At 36.9% G+C, this 19,714-nt stretch overlaps 1 protein-coding gene across 1 annotated transcript; it reads left to right on the plus strand.

The window, feature by feature from the left end:
* The first annotated feature begins 983 nt into the window (after positions 1 to 983).
* On the plus strand, positions 984 to 16,580 carry LOC142358368 (uncharacterized). The gene is made up of 7 exons (XM_075409774.1): positions 984 to 1,487; positions 1,983 to 2,517; positions 3,297 to 4,007; positions 4,481 to 4,718; positions 8,000 to 8,243; positions 11,340 to 11,417; positions 15,955 to 16,580. The coding sequence occupies exons 1-7, from the start codon at positions 1,306 to 1,308 to the stop codon at positions 16,226 to 16,228; spliced, it is 2,262 nt and encodes a 753-aa protein (XP_075265889.1). The 5' UTR covers positions 984 to 1,305; the 3' UTR covers positions 16,229 to 16,580.
* The last annotated feature ends 3,134 nt before the right edge of the window (positions 16,581 to 19,714 follow it).

Consider the following 19,714-nt stretch of genomic DNA (forward strand, 5'->3'; position numbering starts at 1 on the left):
AATCATCCGCGTATCCGAAGGCCGGGATGTCTGAGATTTCTTCGGGGAGATCGTCAATGTAGATGATGAACATCAGAGGCCCCAAAATTGATCCCTGAGGTACTCCGCTGGTTACATTTCTGGTCTTTGATTTGCTTGTTCCAATTTTGACGCGTTGCGTTCGGTTTGTGAGATAGCTTTCGAGTAGTTGGAGTAGCTTTCCTCCGAGGCCAATGTTCTCGAGCTTCTGGATGAGTCTTTTGTGCGCTACTTTGTCAAAGGCTTTTCTGAAGTCAACATACAGAGTTCGAATGTCATTGCATTTTTTCGATTCAAGTTGCTGGTATAATTCGTCTGTGAAGAGGATGAGTTGAAGTACTGCTGATCGTTTCTTTCTGAAACCGTGTTGGGAGTCAGAGAGGGTTCTTTCTATTGGTGGGTAAAGCCGTTCGAAGATGACTTTCTCGAAGACTTTTGAGACGTTCTTCAATAGACTTATTGGTCGATACTGTGTGATGTCTGCTTTGTCGTTTTCTTTGTAGATCGGGGTGATCTCACTTGTTTTCCAGCTCTCTGGGAATTTTCCTTTATTAAGGCAGGTTTGGAAGATAAGTTTGAGAGATTTTGCCAAAGCTGGGGCGTTTTTTAAGATTATATTTCCGATGTTGTCTGGGCCGCACGCTTTGTTTGCCTGGAGGCCCAACAGTTGTCTTTCGATTTCTTCTTCAGAAATTCTGAGGTAGTTGAGTCTCTGTTTTGGGTAGACTGAGGGTTCGTTGATTTTACCATCTTTGGTGAAAACGTCGGAGAAGAAGTCGTTGAAGAGATTGCACTTTTCACTATCGGTTGTGGCTGTTTTCTTTGTTTCTTGTCCATTTTGCACAACATTGTAGTACATTTCATCAGGGAAGTGTTTTGATTTGCGTAGGGATTTCAGGTATTTCTGTAGATCAGACATTCGGCGGCTTTCTTCGTAGACTGCCTGATCTGTCAGGATTTCATCTATTAGAAAAAAGAATTCTGAAATGACTTTCACAAGGACTATTCGGAGGTCAATCTGTGTTCCTAGGCAATCAATTGCAGCTGTGGAAATTGCAACCCAGTGCAGAAACTCAGCTCCGCCGTAAATGAAGGGTGAAAACCTCAGTGGAAAGACTCACTAAAGCTTCAATTAGTTCAATCTTAGGCTTCTGTGGATGCTGTTTAATGCGAACAAGAAAATCAATCCAGGTCACAATTTAAGCGTGAAACACCACCAGTGGATTCTCTAATAGCCTATACTACTTCTACTGCGTTGGTCTCCACAACCTAACTGTTTCAGAATTAATGTCTAAACTGCCAAAACCGGCGAAGCGTTCGACTCTGGCCCTCTGCCCGCTCGAAAACGACGACCGAGCTGGTTCTAGTTTGGCCGCTTTTGCCACGCCTAGTAAATTGGTCAAACTAGATGACGAGCAGTCACTGAAGGGCTCTGCCAAAAAGAAAGATTTCGATTGCAGAAGTCTGCGGTAAGTATTTTACGAATGAAAGTTTTAATTTTTCTAGTTTGAGGAACATCAATCAATTTTTTTGATTACTTGAAGAATTTTTTTGTACCACTGTCGAGATTTTTTTCGCAACTAAGTGCCGCTCTGCTTATATTTTTGGTATAAAATAGCTAATTGTTGGTCTGCGATGGAAATCAAAGTTAAATATGCCGTGTTTGATAAATGTTTGCATGCCTTGCAGTGAACTTTCGATTTAGTTATAGCAGTTGGTCCTTACTATTAAAGATGACCTTCAATTGGTGAATCCGTTTGTGATCCTGTGTTTTCCTTAAGCAAATACGGACCAATATTGGACATTTGAAGTGAATAAATAAATCAAAAAGTGGAACAAAAACCACAAGCATATAAGCAAAAGTTTAGGCCTGAATTTAATTGATTTAAAGGCTCTTCCAAAGAATGGGCTGGGCATCATAGTGATTTATTCTTTAATGTCTTCTTTATTTTAGTTTTGTTTAGGCAACAAAGGGTTATACTTGAATCAGAGAATACAAAATTATCAAGCGAGCTATCTCGAGTTAATTCAGAAAATCTTGTGCTGGCTGAAAAACTTCGTCAATGTGAAGAAAATCAGAAATCAATCGAAGTGGAATCCGAAGCAAAAGTGAAGCGGAAACAAGAGCAAATATCCGACATTGAGAAACGACTGGAGTACTATCAGAATCAAAATGAACTACTTGAAACCAAATTAAACAGCTTGACTTTTGAACATGAGACAGACCTCCAAGCTGAAAAAACTAAGAACGCTAAGCTGGAAGTTGAAATTTCCGAACAAACGGAAAGAATACAAAGTTTAGAAACCGAGGTGGAAACTGGGAAAAGTAGTGTACGAGGATCAGAAAGGTTGTATTCAATCTTGCGGAGCCAGTTGGAATCTGAGATTGAAAGACTCAAAGGAGAAATTGAAAGCAACCATCAATTTGTAGCAGAAAGCAAAGACAGACTTGAACGGGCTCATGAAATGGAGAGCGAAATTAAAGATCTGAAATTGAAGGTTGGTTAGAGAATAATTGATTAGATTATAGATAAGTGGCTTGTGGTTATTTGGTTGAAATTTTTGGTTAGATTATAGATAAGTCGCTTGTGGTTATTTGGTTGGATATAGCTTTTGATTATAGGTTAGAGTGTTAAGCGTCATTATGGATACGCTGTGGTACTGTGGTAGGTGCTTTTTAATTGCTCTCGAACCAATTTTGAAGCAATTATTAAAACCCACGTGCACATTTTAAAATGCCGATAGTCTGTAGTGCCAGAAGTTAAAATGCCAGAAGTTTGTACTTAGCCAGAAGTTGACTTTCTTCATTTTAAAACGTGCGCGTTTTGTGTTTTAAGAATGGTTATATGACTCGCAGAAGTCACTTCAAAATTCTGACTGAATATCTAGAACCCCTTCATGGCTTTCGATAAACGTCCGAGTTCTCAATGATTTCTTCAAGCAGAGTCACGTAATCATTACTTGCAAACGTGTTGGTGTTTTTATGCAAAATTTTTGCTTGACCGTTTTGACTTTTCGAGTGACTTTTAAGCCCTTGACTTTTTTTTGGCCCTTGACGTGATCTATGGTTATGTTTTAGTGCAGAAGTGAAGAGCTATATTTACTCGGTCATCATTTTGGGGCTTTTTAATTTTCTTCTCGTTGTCTTACTTTGCCTACTACTTTTTGTTGAAATTCTAAGTAAGAAAGTTTAAGCTAACACGAGCCAGCATCTTAGTGAGAACTTTACCGCGAATAAAATTATAAAAGCTGATCATTTAACGTTAAAATTTCTGTAGCTCAACGAGTATGAAACATCTCTGGTCATTAATTCTGCAAATCGAAGCCTCGAGAAACAAATCTTGGATCTACAGACAAAATTAAAAGAGAACACAGACGAAATCAAGTTCTACAAAGATCTGAGCGGGAACACTATACTGCTGAATGAAGACAAACGAACTCTCGAACAAACGAATGAGAGGTTGAAACGAGAAATTGAGGAACTTTTACCTGCCGAAGAGAAACGGAAAGAAGCTGAAAATGAATTGAAGCGGTGGAATTCTGTAATTCAATCTTACTACCCAGAGCTTACGACTCCTCTTGCGGTTCTGAACAAATTAAGTAGTCTTAGCTCTGAAATATCGGTAGTTAAATCGCAGTTGATTGAGGCAAAAAATAGTGTAAATTCAACGTTAGATTTCTCAATGATGGGGGAAGGTAATAGTTCACACAATAGCAATAGTCTCAAGCAGTTAGAATTAGCAAATGAAGAATTGAAAGTAGAGAAAACTGAATTGGAAAAACGAGTTAGATTCCTCGAACATAAATTGACCTTGACAGAAAAGCAACGGGACTCTGGGAACAACTTGTTATCGTCTTTTACGACTGAAGCTGAAATGAGTGGAGATGAGAGAAATGCAATGATAATCGAAGCTCAGAGGAAGGAGATAGAAAATTACAAGGAAATGACGGAAGAGTATGACAAAACAGTGAAAGAGCTCAGAGCACAGGTGAGAGATGAATCATCTTCCTGTGTTATTAAAACGTTTTTTAATAGAAGTGTCACTAGATATCTATACTTCACTGATGCTTCATAAGGCGAGAATATAAGAATGTGGAGCACCTATTGAGTATAATTGGGCTAATGAGACTGCTCCGTTGATATGAATTTTAAAGTCTGATGACCAATTTAACTTTTAAATGTCTGCTTGTCTTTCGTCGAAATTAATATCACTCAATTTGAATAGGTTAAGAATTCTAATAACGAGAACGATTTTAATTTCAATGCAGTAGTGTGGTCCTCTAAAGTTACCTCATCCTGGCCTAACCGGCACAGAATTGTCGCCCTGAATGAGGGGGGGGGGGGGGTGGTGTAATCTTAATTTCCTCGCCCATATGTCTGACAGTAAATTGTCCCGCATCAGACTCCTTAGTTTCCAGAGGCACCAGTCTATATGTGTCCTACTCTAACTATTTGTTTTAGTTATGCCAGTTGCAATCATACTTTGCTAATCGGACACGGTCTAATTCAGAGTTAGAGACATCAGTTGCTCATTTAATCAACGATGGTAACAACCGAAGTATGCTAGATGCAACGATGGCAAATGCGCCATCGCATAATTTAATGGGTGCAATGTGCGATAAGAGTGAAGTGGATATTACTCTATTTGGTGGGACTAGTCCCAAGAACACAAGCACCCAGAAAGAGGAAGAGCTGAAAGGTAGGTTAGATCTGTAACAAAAGAGGTTTGAACGACAATATGAAAGCAGACAGAGCTCAGAAGTTAGGTTTGGCAAAAAGCTAAATTTTTTCTTAGAATCAGGGATGTGTGAGTGCTGTTGCCCAAATGATAACAGTTGCAAAATACGTTTTTCGTCTACTGAAAAAATTTGCTAAATAAATGGATATCATTCCATAAGATCTCCAATATAGGACGAGATTCCGTTAAATTGATCAGAATGTTGAACAGAAAATGAGATTCTATTCAATGGAAGTCATTTGTTAATAGCAGAGAGGCGTTTATTTATCTCATCTTTGTTTTTTAAAATTCAAAGAATTGAATTGTATTAGTGCGCTACTTCTATTCACTGTTTTGACTTTGTTGTCGATGAGAAGTCGAATTGAAGTTGTGATTTTAGTTACTCTGGAGTATTAAAAGGAGCGAATAGCAAACACGTTTAAACCGTGAAATGGTTTCTAACTGCATTGACAATGGAGTGGGAAAAGAGCATTTGAGCAAATGCTAGGTTTTTGGGAGAGTATTTTTTCACATGCAGCTATTTGACTTGTTTTTCTTTCTATCTTGATTTTTTTGCAAGAATGGTTTCAAAAGCTCGTAAATGTGTGAGTCAAATTTGAGTTCGTCAAAGGGCAGCTAACGGTTTGTAAGACTGGGACACTGTTTTTTATCAAGTATCGCTGATTTTCTGTTTTGCCCCTTTTGCTGTCCTGTTTCTTAATCTCATTTATTTACTGGCCTCAAGGGCACTTGTAATGTATAATTATTTCAATTCTTTGTATCTAACCTTTTTAAAGATTCTTGACACTAATTATTTTCCAAAATCATTGAATTATTTTTGTTCTATATGTTTAATTGCTCTCAAACGAAGTTTATAGCAATCATATTAGTCCTGTGGTCTTTTTTATGCGAATTTTCGCTTGTCCGATTTTTCTCTGACACAGGTTTTGTCGACGTTCTCATTAAACAAAATTGATGTTATTTCATAGCTTCAGTCAGTGAAATTTTTGTTATTTTCAGAACAGTTGCTTTCAAAAGGTAGTTTTTTTTAAATGTTTTGTCTGTGCTTGCTAAGTCTCTCGGTCTCAGTTTGACAGGTCTCTTTGGCTTCCTCTTGAGATAAGGTTGCACTTAGTTAATGTTTCCATGTTTTGCTTATGGTTTGTTGACTTAAAGTTCGTTTAATTGCTCTCAAACAGTTTTTAGCAATCATAGTCCCGCGATCTTGTCTTGCCACTTTTGCTTGAGCAATTTTTGTCTCACGTTTTTGACTTTTCGTCAAATACGAGATAAATAACTAAAAGCCGGCTGGCATTAAAATCTCTGAGTTTTACAAGGCTTTTTTTGTCTGAAAGCGACTCACCGAAACTAATTGCTTCACCGGAATTGTCTAGCACGATGTACACCCCCAGCCTCCTGTACTCACCCCACGTCACTTTAATTAAGCTAAAGCCTGCCCCTGAAAACTGCCTCTAATGAAGAAGCTAACCGCTGGCCAGAATTTTGCGAGCAATTCGCCCAATGTTAGTCGGCTGTTCAATTGCTCTTGAACGAAGTTCATAGCAATTATTGTAAACGTGTTGGTCTTTTTATGCAAATTTTCGCTTGACATTTTGCACTTTTCTTCTAGAACATTCTTTGACTTCTCAAGTGACTTTTTCACGCTTTAGTTCTTCATTTATGAGTGATCTCGATTGCTCTCACTCCGAAGTAAAGCTTGTTGCTAATATAGAATCGTTTTAGCAAATTTGAAGTAAGGGCCTGGTAGCGCAGTGGCCAGTTGATCAGGTTATGGAGCGGGAGGTTAATGGTTCGAATCCTAGTCGAGGTAAATTTTTTTTTATCCGCCTGTCGTTCGAGAGCAATTCTTCCGACATCAGTCTGTTTGTTTTTTTTTATCTGCAGTTCAGAGTATTTTTATTGCTGCGTTTGTTCCTTTTGCAGCTAGCTCCTTTTGTTCTACTTGATAAACAGTTTACATATGCTTTCTAATGGGTGATAATTCTGCGGTACAAAGATGTGATTTTCAGTTGCTTCTTGAAATGACTATAATGGAACTTTTTAAAAACTTTAGTGAAATTTCAACAACTTTATCTGTTGTATTTTTCACAGAGGTGGTGTTTACTGTCTAAGGTCCCGTTTTCTTCATATGCCGTTTACGTTTTCTTCATATGCTGTTGTTGTTATTGTTTGATAACATTTTTTTACAAAACGTGGGAAGTAAGATTAATTGTTCTGTTTGTTTGTGTTATTATATGCTCTGTTGAACTTCAAAGTCTGTCTTTCTAATTAGGCTTATACTCAGGCGTTGAGTTCCTAATTCTTTGTTATTTAATTGAGGTCTTGTCCTGCTATTTTAAATAAAATCGGGTCTTCCGTCTTTTTTACGCGCCGAAAAGTGCTACTTTTCTAGGTGACTTCTGCAACTTTTTGTGCGTACGTCATTTATTAATGCTTAATGTATAGGTGTTTTTGGTCAATGCTGTGATAAATTTTAAATCAAACCTGGCTTGCCTCACTGGATAAAATGACCTCTGCACTCAATAAATTTAATTTAGAATGTGAATTGAATAAAGATCACTCAAGCTTGATAACTATAAGGTTATAATACTTGAAAGACATCAGTGCTTGAAATAAATCACATTTTTTAAAACCAGATTGCGTGCAGTAAGTTTTCATGAAAAAATTTAAGATTTTTGCGCCGACTACCTTATCTTGTTCACTTTTTTTGTATGTTCACGTATTCAATGAACTATTCACATATGTAATTATTCGCTTTTAAAAACGGGCATGCATTGCAGTGTTGTGTTTTACTATACCAATTTGCTAATTGAGAATTTAATTGCTCTCGAACGAATTTCCTAGCATAAATTGTAAACGTGTTGGTCTTTTTTATGCAAATTTTTTGGTTGACCGCTGTTCTTCTAGAACATTTTTTGACTTCTCAAATGACTTTTTCACGCTTTCGTTCTTCATTTTTGAGTCATCTCTATTGCTCTAACTCCGAAGTAAGCTTTTTGCTAAAAATAAAATTGATTGCAGCATAGCAACAAGAAAGGCCTGATAGCCGAGTAGGCAATGCTTCTGGTGAGGGAGCGGGAGGTCCATGGTTGGAATCCTGGCGTGTTACCTATTTTTGCACCCATAAAGAAAAATTTATCAAGGCTACAGCCCCTGAATTAAATTGCCTCGCCTGTCGTTCCAGAGCAATTCTTCCGACATTAGTCGTTTTATGTTCTTTTTTCAATTTTGTGTCATTTCAGTTCTGACCTTGCGTGATGACTTGATGGCTGAAACAAAACGTGCAATCTACTCTGAGTTAGAAACCCTTCGAAGCGAGAATTCTTCAATGAAGGAGAGGCTGCTCAAGCTAGCAGCAGAGAAAAAGAAGGCTGAGGAAAAGAGTACTAATAGATTAAACGAGAGTCAAATTGGCGTGCCTGTTGGGGAACGAACCATGGCTTCCTGTGTTCAAAGTTCGACTGAGTATAAACAATTGGAAAGCATGTAAGATTTTAATGGCTGTTCTATCGAAGCTTCGAATATACTGCTCTTTAATTGTTCTCGAACAAAGTTTAAGCAATTAATGTAGTCGTGTGTGCCTTCTTTGTTTCAAATTGCCGCTTGACTGTTTTGATCATTGTTGCAGAATATTCTTGAGCGAGCGATTTGCCTTTTGTGATAAAAATGATGAACTGGTAAAGGTTTATGGTATTTAATCTCTGCGGACCTCTATTGAGACATTCTAGTTACAAGTGTACTGATCGCCGAAGCTACTGAGGAAAACGTCGTGGTTTGAAAGTCAATGTGGTAGATTTGGAACCCACAACCTTAGCTTAAGCTAGCTATAACCTACGCCGACCCCCTTGTAAACCCCACTTGCTTATGTACAAATCTTATCGGTACTGTAACAGAACATCGCGTAGCTTTAATGGCTTTCAATTGATTTGCCTTCCTCCAAGCGTAAACTAAGAAGAGTAAAAAAGAGAAAATCCAACTTTTAATCCAACTTTTAGCATTAAAAGTTGGATAACTTCGATAAGAAGTCCTGACTTGAACATTTGGTGAATCGGAGTTTTTTCAACTTGCAAAAATCAGTAGGTCAGTTAGTCTGTATTATTGGGCGAGGACTCGACATTTTCATGAATTATCTAGATTCTAAATTGAACGTCGAAACTCCTAAAACCAAAACTTAAATTGCTGCGCTGTTGTTCTGTCCAAATCAGCTTTGCAGTTTTACATAGCATCTTTGGCCTACGAATAATGAAATGTATTTTTTTCGTCTTACGTGGGACCAATTGTAGACTAGATCCAAGCTTCTTTATAGTTATGAATTATTTGAATATTGTTTTTGTAAGAACTCTTAGTTCCTGTTCAATGAACTGTTTGAGGATATTAGCTGAATGAAAAACTTTACCAACTTCTTTTTAACTTTTTCAACATTGTCGTTTTTGGATCTGTTTGTCTGAAATGTGTTCAAGTTAATTTTTTTACTTTTTGCCATGACTTAATTAAGATCTGAGCTTGAAGCTGCGCTCTTGCGTACTTTTTATAGCTGTAAGCTGAGCGGAGCTATATTGCGGTGCTCTTGGTTTTTTTATTTGTTTCGTCGTCTGACGCTCTTTTTTCGTTTTACATTTGTTCACACAGCAAAGCTGAAAAAGACAAATTTTCTGAGTGACTTCTTCCTCTCACTAACGGCATTTGCGCGCGTGACGTCATTTCTCAATCGCTTTAGCAAAAGTTTTTAGGTTATTTGCGTGATTAGATTTTGATCATACGTGACTTACCTCACTAAATAAAAAGACTAATGCACTTTAAAACTTAAGTTTAATATGAATTTGTTTAAGGTCAAAGGAACTCATTTCTGCAGTAAAGATCCCTAATGGGAGTATTCTGCGGAATGAATGTTGACAAGCTTTATTAATTTATCGCTGAATGTTTTTTACCTAGTTTTTTTAGCGGCGTCGATTTTTTTTTCAATTTAGATCTGTATCTGTTTCTATCTCTATTATATGGCACGCCGGTCTATTCTTTCGCAGCTATTTCGGCAATCTGCCGGCTATGTTTTAGTTGGTTGCTTTCAATAATATTAGTCCTGTCGGTCTTTTTATGCGATTTTTCGCCTGACCAATGTTTCGTCTGACCCATTTGACTTTTCGTCCTCAAAAACGGGATATACAGGTAGCGTTCAACAGGCATTAAGTGCTCGTAGAGCCTTTCAGCTCACCAGTATCCAAGTATGCGATTCACAGAAACTGTTTTGGAGACTTATAATTATGGTGTGAAGGGCGGTTCTTAGAGCTCTCCCCCCCCCCCACACACACCACATTGCTTCACCTCCCTCTCACTTCACTCCTCCCCCAATGCCCGCACCTCCACGTTGTTCAGGCCGTAAGGGACCCGTGCAGCCAAAAAAACCACCTCCAACCGTTACCCCCCCCCCCCCCCCCGCTGCGCTCACCTCACGCATCCTTCAATTAAGCCAAAGCTAGCGTCACTAAGCGTGGCTAGCTACTGACGAAGCCAACAGCTCGCCCGTCGTTTGAGAGCAATTTGCCCGTCGTTAGTCGGTTATATTTGCAATGTTGGTTCTGAGGATTTGAACATCAAGAAATTGCAATGAGTCTCAAGTATTTATGGCTGTTGTTTTTAATTTTTCTCCATTATAATTGATGTTTTTATAGCTGCGAAGCTGTAAGCTGAACGGAGCTATATTTCGGTGCTCTTGTTTTTTTGCGTCGTCTGACGCTCTTTTTCGTTTACATTTGTTCACACAGCAAAGCTGAAAAAGTCCAATTTTCTGAGTGAATTCTTCCTCTCACTAACGGAATTTACGCGCTTGACCTCATTTCTCACTCTCTTTAGCAAAAGTTTTTTGCGTGATTAGATCACAAGTGACTTACCTCACTCAATAAAAATAACTTTTGCACTTTAAAACTTAAGTTTAATTTGAATTTGTTTAAGGTCAAATAAACTCATATGTGCAGTAAAGGTCATAAATAAGAGTCTCCTGCGGGATGAATTTTAACAAGCTTTATTAATTTATCGCTAAATAATTTTTACCTAGCTTTTTGAGTGGCATCAATTTTTTTTATTTAGATCTGTCTCTGTTTCTATCTCGATTATGCGGCACGCAGGTCTATTCTTTCGCAGCTATTCCGGCAATCTGCCGGCTATGTTTGCTTCTTCTACTTGCCTCTTGTATGTTAATCAGGATTTTTTAAAAAAAATTGCAAGCTTTCTGATCTCTCTTTTGTGCTCTGCTAATTGTAAACTTTGATAATCAGCACGCTGATCTGAAAAATGCAGAATTGAAATGCCAAAAGTTTTCATTACACTAACTGTTTCAATACCAACGTCGGTCAGTGTGTTCAGCGGTGGTTTTTTTGGCGAATTGTCGGCTATGTTTCCTCGAAAATTGACCTTAAAATATCGAAGTCACTCGAATTTATAACTTCTAACCATTACGCGGCTAGTTTCTAAATGAATTCGTTACCTTCAATCTAAACGCTCATTTCAACAGCATAGAATTTGTTTAATTAAAAAGCATAACCTATATCCAATCTGTGAAATTGGTGTCAATTGCTTATTTTTGTTTAGAATCGCTCATCGTGACGCTCTTCTGAAGGCACTGAAGCATAGATGCAAGTCTGTTTTGGCAATTCTGCGATGTCTCGGGTAAGCAGGTGTTACTTTTCACATTTAATTCGATTCATTCTTTTTTGGTGCGGGTTTTGCAAATGATTCCTTTCATATTGACACATTAAATTAAATAATTATTAATTGCTCTCAAACGAAGTTTGTAGCAATTATATTAGTCCTGTCGGTCTTTTTTTGCGATTTTTCGCTTGACCGATTGTTCGTCTGACCCATTTGACTCTTCGTCCTTAAAAACGTGATAAACAGGTAGCGTCCAGCGGGCATTAAGTTTCATTGGAGGCCCTTAGCCGCGTTTAGTATTCCTTCGATTGCTTAGTGTGACGAAGCTACCGGAAGGACCGTAGTTTAAGGTTGAAAGGTCATTTTTAGCAGTTTTTTCGTCATTTTTTGAATTTTTCGGTGAACCAGTCTAAAATTGAGGCTTGTAAAAATAGATAAAGGTCTTTTGTAGGACATAAGTACTTTTTATGACCTTTTTAAGAGCTATGTGTTTTGGTAATTCAAACAAAAACGCGCAAATTTATACTAATTTTTACGCATTTTTTCAAGCTCTTTAAAATTTTTGTCGTTTTTCATGTTTTTCAGTCCTAGGTGTCCAGGAACCTCCTCTAGTGTTTGATAATAGATTACTGCATAGTTTCTAGTGGTAATGGAATGGTTTTCAACAGTTTAACCTCACGAATTTTAGCGTTTTTTGGATAAAACGTGCAATTCATGTCATTAATGACATTTATTAGGGGCCAGAAAACTTGAAGGATTTGATATTAAGATACTGACCACTTTTTTGGACATTGAAAAGTTTTCAACTTTTTATTATCTCAAATCTTTGCAAATTTTTGATAGAACGTGCAATTTTTCAAGTTTTGAAAATTTTTGTCATTTATAGGTTTCTCCAGCCTCAAGAGCCAAGGAACTTTTTCTAGGGTTTGATGATAGGTTACTGTATAATTTTTTGTTGTAATGGAATGTTTTTAAGATTATGACATCACGAATTTTTTCGTTTTTCAGAAAAAATTGGTAATTCTTGCAATTTTTTGACAGTGTCATTATTCAGCTATTTATTGGCCATGGAATTTATCCTATTTATTTTTATTGGCTATTTAATAGTTTTTAACTTAATATCACAAATTTTATCAATTTTTTGATAAAACTTCTTTGAAGTTTTTTGCCATTTTTTTTGGTTTTCCAGCCTGAATAGCCAAGGCACTTCCTCTACGGTTGGGTAATAGGTTTCTGAATAGTGTCTAGTTGTAATCGAATGTTTTCAAGAGTTTAATATTACGATTTTTTGATATTTTCAATTTTTTCAAGTTTGATGATTTTTATATATTTTTTTCCGACACCAGGGTCCCAGGGACCTCCTCCAAGGTTTGATAATAAGCTGCTGCATAGATTTTACTTTTATTGGAATGTTTCAATATTTTGATGACTCGAGTTTTAGCAAATTTTTTATAAAATTTGTATCATTTTCCAAGTTTATGGATCTTTGAGCCAATAAAACTATAGAAGGCTTGAAATAGGGACGCTGGATAGTGTCTTGAGGCAATGAAATGGTTCTGAAGATATTAATATCACGAATTTTAGCAAGATTTTTTAAAATTTGCTATTGTTAAAAAATTTTTTAATTGCTCTTGAACGAAGTTCATAGCAATTATTGTAAACGTGTGTTTTTATGCAAAATTTTCGCTTGACGGTTTTGACTTTTCGAGTGACTTTTAGGCCCTTGACTTTTTGCGTCTAAAATTCTCTTTCAATCACATTTTCAAGCAGCTGAACTCAATTGGCGCCAATTTAATACTTAAAGTTAAATGAAAAGTGCGCCGAAACTGGTGCCATTTTTCACTTTAAATCTTTATAGTGGTATATCTTAACCTATAAAGTAGTTATTTGAAACCCACTATTGAACTTCTTAGTCCCATGTAGGCTCCACATCCCCCGACTGAAGCAATTTGCAATTGATTAGAGCTCCCACTAGTCGTTCGGGAGCATTTCTTCTGACGTTTAGTCGGTTATGTTTTTGTCTATCTCTCTTTTTTTCCTTAACTCTTTTCTTCATGCCGCAATTCAGCTGCTTTTATGTGGCGTGACGTCGTCATCTACTACTCTTACCTCACGCCATGTTATTTAGGATAAAGCTATCCTCACTAACCGGGCTAGCTACTGACGAAGCCAACTGCTTGCCGGTCGTTTGAGAGCAATGTGCCCGATGTTATTCGGCTATGTTGTTTAAAAGCCGCCGTCAGCCTCTCAAACGGCTATGATTTAGGCACTCTCCTTTTTTTACAACTTAAAGTATTTGAATTGTATTGAGTCGCTGTCTTTTTACGACTCGAAGAGGAGTGTTGGAGAAGTCCTTTTTTTTTAATCAATTTTATTGGAGTGAATTTTGAAGCGGGAAATGAAACACGTGAACAAATTTGGAGTGATTTTGTTGCTGAGCAAAAGTGAAGAGCCGAGCGAAAAGAGAGTGGTTTTTTGTTCATATCGCTGTTTTCTAGAGAGCGAGAAATTGAGGTGTGAAGAAATTCTGTAAGCGAGCAAAATTTATTGTTCACGCGCGGCATTTTAAGGCAATTTTTCCATTTTTTTTGAAGACGTTTAGTTATGGTTTTGTTTTAATTTTAGGATAGTTTTGGTAGTGATTTGAAGGTTTCTGGAAATTCATTTGAATTGTATGCTAATTTGGAGGTTATTCATGTATCTTGCTGATTTTTGGGCTTATTTTTGCGATTTTTTGACGATTGTTTTGTTTTACTGCTTCATTTCGGTATTGGAAAAATTCCTGTTACTTGAGTTGTATTTAGATGGCAAGTTGTTACTGTTTTGTGGATATGAAGCACTTTTTTGATGAGAAATATGACAAAAAATGGCAAAAATTGAAACTATTTCCTAATTTTTTGCAGTTTTTTTTGTTATGTTTTTTAGCTTATTTTTACTTGCCTATTGTTTTGCGAGCATCTATTGGCTGGAAGGAATTTGTCTTAGAGTTTATATGCTTTTGTAATGTTGAAAAATTTATTTCAGTTTTAGTACAAGTTGTTTGTAAGAGCTTTTTTCTTCATGATTTGATTTCAAGTTTTTTTTTTGAAAATTTTGTCGTCACTGGTTTTTGTAGGTACTAGTTGATGAAGTACTTTTTGCAGAGATAGTTATTTTGGGCTCTCAGTTCATGACAAAATTTGGTCAGATTTTTTAATGATATTTTAACAGATTTGATTTTCTTGTTTTTACTTTTTTGTTTTATGGTTTTGTTTCAAGATAATCATAAGTTTGTAGAAGCACGTTTTGACTGATGAGTAGTTGGATGGCTTTTAAGCGGATTTCCACTTGGAGTCGTTTCCTGAATTTTTCCGGCTATTTTTTTTTGAAGATCTGTTCACACCTTTTGATTTTTGAAGTCAATGTGGAGTAGTGATTTTGGTCACGCCGAAACAGGAAGTGGAGCGCAAAAGCAAGTGATTTTTCGGCGTGAACAAAAATTAGCCTTCTGGTTATTGGTTTTTTATTCATATGCGATTTCACTTTGATTTTTACTGTTTTTTTTCGATTTTTAGATCAGATTTTTGTTGAATTTTTTTTCTGTTTGAACCAAATTTCTCTTTCTCGCTGGTTGTTTGTTCCCATGCAGCATTTTGACATTGATTTTCAGTTTTTTTTTTAAAAAAATTATGATCCGATTATGTTGGAAATGGTTCTCCCAATTCACTCATAGTCCGTTCCAGGTCTAGTTTTTGTTTATCCAATGAAAGTTTTTGTACGTCAGGACTTGTCCTGCTATGTTTGTTTTTTATTTCGCATTACTTTTTGATCAGGTTTATAGTTTTACATAAGTCACGATTTTCATGTTTGACTTCTGACTTACCTCACTCACTGTTTCAACTGAATTGATTTTAAATTCTTTCACGCATTGAATTACGCAATGAAGTGAATGCGGTCAATGTCAAAGGAACAAAATCAAAAGAAACGGGATAAACCGATACAGCCCGGTCATTAACTCATAGTGCATTAGGTCATCAACTCATAGTGCATTAGGTTCATTGGAGCGATTGCTAGCTGATATTAGTATTAATTTTAATACCCTTCAGTTTAGAGGCTGAAGTAAGTAGTTTTAGAACCTAGATGAATCTGCACACTGAATTAGACCAATTTCTGTAACTTAGGAATAACTTAAACGATTTCAATCTTTCTTCTGTTTCAATCCCGATGTGCGTCTAGCGCGTCAACGGTAGCTATTTTTCGGCAATCTGCCGGCTATGTTTGACATTATTGAGATTTTTTCTAAGATGGCTCGCTATTTATTAATTATGAAAGTATAGAGACAGTGAGCTGCGAATATTTTTGTTGTAGAGAAAATTTGCGGACTAAAAATTAGATCAGTAATGATCTCATGTCCGCTGCATAAACGCGTTCTATGGCAATGCTCAATTGGTTTAAAGAACTTTTTTCTTATAGGAGACTTCAGGCTTTTTGGAAATAATAAAGTAGTTGCATAGAGGCACGCGTGTACTGCATGTTGATTTTGCCGAAAAGTTTAATAACCCAAGTGTTTGTTCAGATACGATTTGGAGTTCAAAGAAACGGACACTGAAACTGTAATTCTGGTTCCGATATTCCGCCCACCTCCCAACGACTCAACAATTACAGATTCAGATGACTACTTCATTGAGTTGGAGAAGATTGAAGGCAAATGGCACATTATGCCTGTTGAGAACTTACTTTACGATGCTTATTCTCATTTGCTAAACAATGAACTCACTCATTCAGCACCCTTTTTTGCCCATATCATTCAGAAGTTGTATGAAGAGTTCGATGTTGTCGAGGATGCGTAGTCTTTGCCTCAAGTAATCAAAATGTTTTTTTTGCACAACTCTACTATTGAAAACTATAGCAAAACTATTGAAAACACTGATTAACTCGGCAGCTTCAAGTGACGGCGTAGCTGCCAGCAGATAATTTTGAGACTAATTGTGAACGGTCTGAAATGTATTGAACTGAGTTAGTGGTTGTGTTGTGGATTTAGCTTTTACTGGGTTACAACGAATTTGACTGTCATAAATCAAAACTTGTCCCAGCTGAAACTTGAAATAGATTGAAAGTCTGGCCGTGATTGATTTGTAAATTTGTCTTTTCAATTTGTGCAATGTTTCATGCCTTGATTGATCAAACAAAACTTTTGAAATACGTTTTTCGAAGCAAAGTCAAGTGCCGCTTAACTTCAGTGGAGTCTTTGTTTAAGCGATTACGTGGCCAATTTCGGATTTCTCGAGTAACTTGATTTTGTTACTATTAGACTTGGGTTGCAAGAGAGTTGCAAACTTGTTACACAAGCAACAGGTTTCCGCCATGAATGTTTTGAGCTAGCGTGAAAAATAGTGACTGCACTTCGTTACTAAATTCTACGCTATAAGTAGCGCGTCACGTTTTTCACGGTTGTAGCATCTAATAACTAAGGTACAGTTATTTATACAAAAAGAAAAAGCCCATTTTCCAAAAAGAAAGTTCAGAAATCTCTCTCGAAACTAATGGTGGATCAAGAAGAGAATTGTCAATTTTTGTTATTATCAATAGAATTTGGTCTCAAGTAATTACAAAAAAATTTGGGCAGTGAAGTTTTAGGCTAATTACATGCTCAAAATAGTTTTGTTTCCACGACGCAAAATTTAATGAAAATTTGCCCAAATTTCTGAAATTTTGCCCTTGCAGACATAGGCCATGTAATGTCAAATTTAATTTTGGCACTTGCTATGGTAAAAAATATCGGCTGAGCTTTAAATGCGTTTGTATTAGACGAATGGTTGATTCTGTAAACGAAAGTAATCTTTCTACTTACATTCTCATTCAAATTCTTTAACTTTTCGAACTCACAAGCTGGATAAACAGCTAAATCACGGAAGACATTAAGTTAATGAGAAGCTCTCTCAGAGCCTTACGTCTTACTAGTCTCTAATTATTAGATTCACTGAAACTGTTTTGAGGAGACAATTTCATGGTGTGAAGGGTGGTTCTTAATCTTAAAAGTTTGACCTCCTCAATACTCCCCGTCCACCCTCAACAACCACGTCCACCTGCCGATGTGCACCCCCTCTCTTGTCGAGTCAGTCCTCTCAACCGTACCCTCCATCGTTTGATCGCCCTCCAAACGTTGTCGGATGTTTTGACTTTGTTAACTGAAGTCAACTTTGAGTTTTGATTTTAGCTGCGCTGGAGTAGTAAAAGGAGCGAAAAGCAATTAGTTTTAAGACGTAAACTTTGTTGGAAATGCTTCAAAAATGGAGTGAGAAAAGCGCATTTGGAAAATTTTTTGCTTGAGAGAGCGTTTTTTCTACATTGTTTGGGCGGCAATGTTTTAAAAAGCTTGCAAATGTTTTTTAATGCTGCTTTTTTAATTGCTGTCTACTAACAGCAATTATTGCAAACGTGTATTTTTTGTGCATAACTTTTTGCTTGACCTTTCTAACTTTTCGAGTGACTTTTACGCCCTTGACTTTTACTTTTCGCGTGATCTAAAATCCGCAAGCACAATTTCAAGCAATTGAAAACTAGCGGCAGTTTCATAATAAAAGTCAAATGAAAAGTGCGCCGATACAGGTGCTTTTCACTTTAAATCTTAACAGTGATATATTTTAACCTCTAATGTGGTTATTTGAAGCCCACTATTGAACGTCTTAGTTCCATTTAGCCCCCCCCCCCCTCGACTGAAGCAGGCTGCAATTGATTAGAGCTCCCCTTAGTCGTGCGAGGGCAATTCTTCCTCCGACGTTCAGCCGGTTATCTTTATTTAAGAATTCAGAGGGCAGCTAGCGGTTTTTTGATCTAAATGGTTTTCTTCAAATATCACTGATTTATTTGCCTGTTTTTAAATAAATTTTGTCACGTTTCCTGGTCTCATAAATGGGTTGTGTCAATGGCACCCTAATAAAGTGTAATTGAAGCTATTTACCGGTTTCAATTCACGTTTAAGTTTTTTAACAACTTTGGCACTAAAGGTTTTCAACTCTTCTCCCCTCCCCTTCTTATGCTAGCATCCTTAGGCCGCACCTGGCTACCCATTTAGGAAGGACCAAAAAGATGCTGCGCAGAGGTGAGTCACGTCAGGGCAAAGTCAGCAGAGTCAAACATTCATTGTATTGTCCAAGAATCGATTAAAAAGGCTATCCCTGGAGTAATATCAGCGCCAATTATCTATATTGTGGAAAAATTCTGACTGGATACAAACAAGGAGTTAAATGAAATTTAGAGTTTCTGGAAAAGAAGCCGCCCTAAAATCAATGGCACAGGCTGAAATATTAGAACAGGAGAACGTAAAAGTCTGCAATGTCAACGAAGGAAATGGATCCCATGTTGGAACAGTGGTAAGGTTAATTGACAAAGACATCTTAATAGCCCACGCGGAAAGCGACGAGCAATCATTCTAAAGTTTAGTAGACGCATTGCAAAAACTGATTCAATGAGAAAAAGGGAGAAGTTAGTAAAAATACAGAAACTAAAGAAAGTATCATCGAAGATGTCAGCTCTCCAAGATTTACCTTCACGGGCACGATGAAACAAGACACCAGAATCAGTTCAGTAATGATTAGTGAAGAGGTGCTCATATAATAATAACGTGCGTAAAGTAACTGATCTATACACTGGAGGTACCAATTTAGGTTAAAGTCTTGATGAGGTTGCATGTTGTTTTACTGGTGTTTTCCCCAATAGTGCTAACGAATCAGCGACCCAAATTACGGCGATGAGACAAATCGAAAGTTCTATGCTTCTCATCGCAAATTAAACTTGATAAACTAAACACGAACGAATTCAGCAACCTGCATTTAAAAATAAGATCTATACAGAAGAAACTTCCAAGTTTGGAAGCATTCGTTCATGCCCCCTACTAGAATTTTAAAGTCTTTTCATAAGTTGAGGTCTAGGCCTGAGCTTGAGGTATTAACCAGCGTTGTATGCTTACTGAAACATAATCAGATAGCAATGATGATCCATATTGTTTTGCATTGCCTGACTACAATGATATCAGTTTCCAGTTGCATTAGAAACGGCGTTAGCGTGATGATTCAGTTCCATGAATAAGCAATTAACATTAGTACTTATGTTAATTCCATTGGATGAAGCGATTTGTGCTCAAATTATATTTGGCTCTCGTTGTTCTAAATTATTAGTTGTTTATAATAAGCCGGGAGCTTAACAAAATTTTGTGATCGTTCTGGATAAGTTTCCTCAAGAAAACACTTCTGCGACCTCCCAAACGATTTCGTGTGGAGATTTTAATATAGATGTTAAAAATGACAGCCAATTAATTAGAAACTATTTTGATGCTA

This window comes from Convolutriloba macropyga, unplaced genomic scaffold (genome assembly GCF_964194025.1).
Source record: "Convolutriloba macropyga unplaced genomic scaffold, txConMacr16.3 SCAFFOLD_1005, whole genome shotgun sequence".
Lineage (NCBI taxonomy): Eukaryota > Metazoa > Xenacoelomorpha > Acoela > Convolutidae > Convolutriloba > Convolutriloba macropyga.